The sequence below is a fragment of the Wyeomyia smithii genome, chromosome 3 (assembly GCF_029784165.1).
Source record: "Wyeomyia smithii strain HCP4-BCI-WySm-NY-G18 chromosome 3, ASM2978416v1, whole genome shotgun sequence".
Taxonomy (NCBI): domain Eukaryota; kingdom Metazoa; phylum Arthropoda; class Insecta; order Diptera; family Culicidae; genus Wyeomyia; species Wyeomyia smithii.
This window is the reverse complement of record NC_073696.1, coordinates 155,147,988-155,154,026: the sequence shown is the minus strand read 5'-3', so window position 1 is coordinate 155,154,026 and position 6,039 is coordinate 155,147,988. Positions and strand designations below refer to the sequence as shown.

At 42.7% G+C, this 6,039-nt stretch overlaps 2 protein-coding genes across 2 annotated transcripts; both read left to right on the top strand.

Moving 5' to 3' along the window:
- Positions 1-435: 435 nt before the first annotated feature.
- Positions 436-1,488, top strand: LOC129728719 (uncharacterized). Its single transcript, XM_055687174.1, has one exon. It carries the CDS (start codon positions 436-438, stop codon positions 1,486-1,488), a length of 1,053 nt encoding a protein of 350 aa, XP_055543149.1.
- Positions 1,489-2,950: 1,462 nt separating this feature from the next.
- On the top strand, positions 2,951-4,536 carry LOC129728718 (uncharacterized). Its single transcript, XM_055687173.1, has 2 exons — positions 2,951-3,283; positions 4,489-4,536. Exons 1-2 carry the CDS (start codon positions 2,951-2,953, stop codon positions 4,534-4,536), a joined length of 381 nt encoding a protein of 126 aa, XP_055543148.1.
- Positions 4,537-6,039: the final 1,503 nt, after the last annotated feature.

Here is a 6,039-nt window from a genome sequence, read left to right as displayed (position 1 = left end):
CGCCACTGGATTTGTCACCGATGCCAAGCAAAGGGTTCGCTGTCCGTGGTAACAATAAAAACACCCAATAAGGTAACAACCAGCAGATCATCGTCCATAAAAAGGGAAAGACTGGCGGAAAACCCCTTCAGTCGCAACGTGGAAGTGTTCAATCTAAAGCTCGCTCCGTGGTACTTGAAGAACAATTAGCATTATTGAAAGAGCAGGAACTTTTGCTGGAAGAGGAGCTGAAACAAAAGGAAGAGGTAGAACGCCTCTAGTTCGAGGAAAGGCAGCGGCAGATTAACGAACGTCGACGACGGCAGGAAGAGGAGGCAAAGCTAAGAGAAGAGCAGTTGGCTAAACAACAGGCGTTGCGAGAAGAGAGGTTAAAGTTAAAAAAGGAGTCGATGGATAAACGCCAAGAGCTTATTAGGCAGCAGGCCCAGATGAGCGATGGAGGGTCAACGATCTCAGCCTCGGGAATTTCCCAACGGAAGCAGGGTGCAAAAATGGCTTAAGGAAAATGAAAATTCCACGGATGTCAGTAGTAAGGACCCCTCGGGAAAAGGGACAATTAATTCGTCACAACATCCGTCTTCATCATCAGCTTCTTTAGTCAGCGAGATTTCATTGCAAGGACATTCACTGTCTGTAACACCAGTTCCAGAAGATCCACTCACTAAACTCGCCCAACGAATCCGAGAAATTTCTTCAGAACAAGGAAATTTCCGGTCGCAGCCTAACCACCCATCAGTAAACCCTGCATATATGCAAATTGCAGCCCGCCAGGTTACGGGCAAGGATCTTCCAGTTTTCAGTGGAAACCCGGAAGACTGGCCGATGTTTATTCGGATCTTTGAAGAGACTACGAATGCGTGTGGATTTTCCAATGTGGAAAATCAAGTACGGCTTCAGAAATGCCTACGGGGTGATGCTTTGGAGACCGTTCGCAGCCGGCTCCTGATGCCGGAAGGCGTGCCACATGTGATTAAGACACTGGAAATGCGTTTTGGTCGTCCAGAATTGATTATTCGTTCGATGCTAGAACGTATTCATCGTCTACCTTCCCCTAAGCCTGATAGGTTGGAGACACTGATTGATTTTGGATTGGCTGTCCATAACTTAGTCGTTCATTTACAGGCGGCCAAACAGGAGAGTCATCTTAACAATCCAACTTTGCTGCAGGAGCTCGTGGCAAAGCTGCCAGTGCAATTAAAGCTTGATTGGGCTAAATATAAATTACTGAACTCAACACCCACTCTTGCTACTTTCGGATGTTTCATGGAGCAATTGATCCAAGCGGCTAGCGATGTTCCGCTCAACCAAAACGCCAAGTTTGAAAGACCGAGAAACAAAGAAAAAAATGCGGCTCATTCATACTCGCACGAAAACAAATTTGACCGACATTCCCTTTCACACTCGAAACGCAACGAATTGACAAAGAAACATGATAAAATTTGTCAATTTTGTAAAGAATCGGCACAACGAGTTTCAGGTTGCAAGTAATTTGCAAAAAGAAACCTAGAGGATCGGTTAGATTTCGTGCGGCAGAATAATCTTTGCAGAACTTTGAATTTTCACCAGAAATGGCCCTGTGAGACTTGGCAAGGTTGTAATGTGGAAGGACGTCGGGAAAAGCATCACTGTCTCTTGCATCCACCGATTACTAGTGGTCCAGTACATCTATCGAGCAGCCATTCGTCTGTCAACCTCGACCGGCAAAATATGTTACCCTATTTCGTATACTCCCAGTAGTTCTGCATAAAAACAGGAAAAGGCAGCTGATATTTGTGTTTATTGACGAAGGATCTTCATCGACACTATTAGACCGCTCTGTAGCAGATTTACTAGAAATAAAAGGTCCAGTTGAGCCGCTGACACTGCAATGCACTGGTAACGTTACACGGAATGGAAATACATCGCGGCGGGTGCATGTCTTTGTCTCTGGAAAGGGTAAATCGCAGAAGCACCAAATCACTAACGCACGCACGGTCGATCATCTTATGTTGCCAAAACAGTCGCTATCGTATCGAGTGCTAAGTGAAAAATATTCACATCTCAGAGGGTTACCCATACACGACTATCAGATGGTGGAACCGAAACTACTCATCGGGTTGGACAACCTGAGGCTTGGGATACCGCTGAAAATTAGAGAAGGAGAAATAAACGAACCTATAACAGCGAAATGCAGGCTAGGGTGGACTATTTATGGCAGTGGGGTGGGACATGCACCAACAGTTTCGATAAACTTCCATGTCCCGGCATGTACGGATTCCGATCGAGTGTTGAATCAACTACTGAGCGACTACTTTACGCTGGAACAAGCCGGAGCGAAATTTCCATTCGACATTCCTGAATCAAAAATGGACCAAAGAGCGCGCCAATTGCTGGATGAAACGACTCGCTGAGTGGGTAACCAATTTGCAACCGGATTGCTGTGGAAGTCGGACAACGTTGAATTTCCGGATAGTTTCCCCATGGCTGTTCGGAGGCTTGAAGCGTTGGAGCGAAAATTTGCAAAGGATCCCGTTTTAAAACTGCGAGGACAAAAGGTTACTGTCCCCGCGCAAAGTCGGACGAGTTGGCAACTGCCGATAACAAGCGCGTCTGGTACCTACCTCTTGGAATTGTCGTCAACCCAAGTTAACCAAATGAGGTGAGGTTAGTGTGGGACGCTGCAGCCCAAGTAAATGGCGTTTCATTTAACTCGGCATTATTAAAGGGACCAGATTTGCTTACACCCCTCATTGCTGTTTTGAGTCATTTTCGCGAACACAAAATCGCGATCACCGGAGATATAAAAGAAATGTTCTTGCGTATGCTAATATGCGCCGGAGATCGTCAATCACAGCGATTTCTATGGCGGAGAAAATCCGACGATCCCCCCCAGATTTATATTATCGATGTGGCTACGTTCGGGTCTACTTGTTCCCCGAGCTCAGCTCAATTTGTAAAAAATAGGAACGCGATGGACTATATGGAAGAGTTCCCCAGAGCAGCAACAGCAATCATAGAATATCACTACGTTGATGACTATTTCGATAGTTTCGCAACGGTAGAAGAAGCTATCGAAGTAGCGAAGCAGGTGAAGCACATTCATGAAAAAGGGGGCTTTGAGATTCGTAACTTCCTGTCTAATTCTGGTCAGGTACTTTCCGCAGTCGAAGATACGTCGCAGGACGAGTCGAAAGAACTCATCATCGTAAGAGTAGAAAAAACAGAATCCGTGCTGGGAATGCGATGGAATCCGCTCGCAGACGTTTTCTCATACGCACTGTCACTCAAAGTGGAGGTTGTGAAGGTAATGGAACCCACACACATACCAACTAAACGTGAGATGTTAAAGCTCGTGATGAGCTTGTTCGATCCACTTGGATTTGTATCTTTCTTTCTCGTCCACGGACTTAAGAGACTTAAGGATGCGTGGGCAGCTGGACTTGACTGGGACTCCCCAATAAATGATCGATTACTAAAAACATGGCGTCTATGGCTCAGTCAATTTCCCTCATTAATCAACCTTCGGATCCCACGTAATTACTTTAGAAATAAAATGAACGAGTCCTTTCGCGTATTCGTTGATGCAAGTAGAGAGGCATACGCTAGTGTGGCATACATCACAGCAACAGGACCAGAAGGCATCGAAGTCGCACTTGTTTTAGCTAAAAGTAAAGTTGCTCCGATCAAGGTACTTTCAGTTCCACGTCTCGAACTTAAAGCTGCGGTTTTAGGAACACGCCCCGCTGAATCAGTAATCTCGTCGCATTCGTTTAAAATAGATCAAAGATTTTTTTGGACTGATTCGAAGACAGTCCTCGCTTGGATCAATTCAGATCACCGAAGGTATCATCAGTTTGTGGGTGTTAAAATCGGTGAAATATTATCGTCAACTCGAATGACAATATTTTTTTCGATCAGGGCAGAACCCCGCTGATCCTGCCACTAAGTGGAGAACAGGGCCGAAGTTCAACCTAGAGAGCTTGTGGTTCCATGGTCCCCCCTTCCTGTAATGTCCTGAAGATGAATGGCCGGAAAATCGTCGTTTCACGACCTCCACAGAATTAACTAATGTACAACATGTGCACTGGGAAGCTCCGCAGCCCCTCATCGATGTAACTCGCTTCAGTAAGTGGGAAAGACTTCAACGAACACAAGCATATGTGGTACGATTCATTGAGAATTATAAACGGTTGTGGAAGAGAGAGCCGATTCAGCGTGGTGGACTATCGCAAGAAGAGCTACAACGAGCCGAAAAACTACTGTGGAAACAGGCTCAAGCAGACGTCTTTGCGTCGGAGAGGAAAATTTTATTGGAAACTCAAGGGGACCCTCACGCGCGTCACAATGTGGTACCAAAGACCAGCTCTATACATAAATCATGGCCGTACCTAGACGAGAATGGATTAATTCGAGTGCAGGGTAGAATTGGTGCTGCGTGGTATGCACCGCAAGAAGCTAAGTACCCCGTGATTTTGCCAGCTACCCACTTAATATCTTCCCTCCTTACAGACTGGTTCCACCGTCGCTCCCGTCACGTCCACCGTGAAACCGTCGTGAATGAAATGAGGCAACGTTATGAGATACCCAAACTTAGAGCGTTGCTCAAACGAACAGTCAAAGGCTGTTTCATCTGTCGATTAGAAAAAGCTACCCCTCTACTACCACCTATGGCACCGTTGCCGGAACAACGACTGTTTCCGTACATGAAACCGTTTAGCTACGTCGGGGTTGATTATTTTGGACCCCTGTACGTGAAAGTAGGTCGCACGGAAGTAAAACGCTGGGTTCCCAAGTAACACATGCAACATCTTCTACGAAAAAAATGAAAGGAAAGAGTTATAAATAAGTCAGAAATAAGTTACAGGGAAAACATTGGGTTTTAATTCACTCGCATTGATGTTTTAAATCGGAATGATGTTTTAAATCGAAATAACAAGTTGAAGTTGTAAATACATTACGAATTGCTGTAAAAACTGATTTATAACATGTTTATAACATGTTTATAACTAGTTTTTTTCTTGAGAATGCAAGAGAGACAACAGTGGTGAATATGTGTTTGACAGCAAAACGTATAGTGCAGACAAAATTGAAAAATGGCCGCAAAAGTTGTAGTTCAGTTTTAAATCAGTTGTAAATGTGATTTTATGGTGTGAACTATTTCTTCTTCATCAAATACAGTGCAGATCAAAAATACTGTTATAATATTCAAAATTATATAAAATATTCAAACACCCAGGGAATTTATGTTTGATTAAACATAAATAATAAATTTGACAGTAAATTATAATTAATGAATTTATCATTCAATTTACTCAAAACAAGAAAATCGTTTGATCTGATCGGCCATGATTTGTTTCAATCCTCTTTTTTGTCTTGCTCGTCTTTCTCTTGCTCGTTAATAACCTCAGATCAATGTTTGAATATTTCTGTTTTACTTAAATTTCAAAATATATTACTTAATGCGTAGTTTAGTTAGGAGAATTTTTATATTATTTTCTGTACTACAATAATCAAGATGGTGACGGCGATTTTTTTATAGATTGTAGTAGCTTTATATAGCCTAGCTCAATTGGTTTCACGATTCTCTTCGTTTGGTTTGCTAAAGAGTAAGAAAGTTAAAATAATTAGTACATAGTGCATGACATCTTAGTTCACCTTGATGTTTCAATGTACATTTTTTTCAATTATTATGCGATATTTTCACCGAAATAAACTTTATAGATAGTGGTTATATAACGGACAAAATCTCTGGGCAATCGGTGTACCCATTCAACGAATGCTAATAAACAACATGGCTGCCTCGTTAGCGCAAGCGGCGTGCTAAAATAATATTCAACACCATTTTTCTGTGCTAAAGGCACGTTTCATAATATAATCCTATCGAAAATATATACCTGAGGCTCATTCCTCTAGAGTTCATCTGTTACTTTTTTCTTTATTTCAAATTTAAAAAAAATATGATATTGATTACTATCATATTGTGGTATTTTCGAAGCGCGTAAATTTTAGCGAAGTACAAGGCAAATATTCACGACAAGTCTGAAATCGCACGAAGATTTG

Excerpts from the sequence above, each read along its gene's own strand:
- LOC129728719 (XM_055687174.1), top strand. The coding sequence starts at position 436 with ATGGAGGGTCAACGATCTCAGCCTCGGGAATTTCCCAACGGAAGCAGG.
- LOC129728718 (XM_055687173.1), top strand. The coding sequence starts at position 2,951 with ATGGACTATATGGAAGAGTTCCCCAGAGCAGCAACAGCAATCATAGAA. Across the intron at positions 3,284-4,488 it reads TCAAAGTGGAGGTTGTGAAG|ACTGGTTCCACCGTCGCTCC; the intron begins GTAATGGAACCC and ends CCCTCCTTACAG.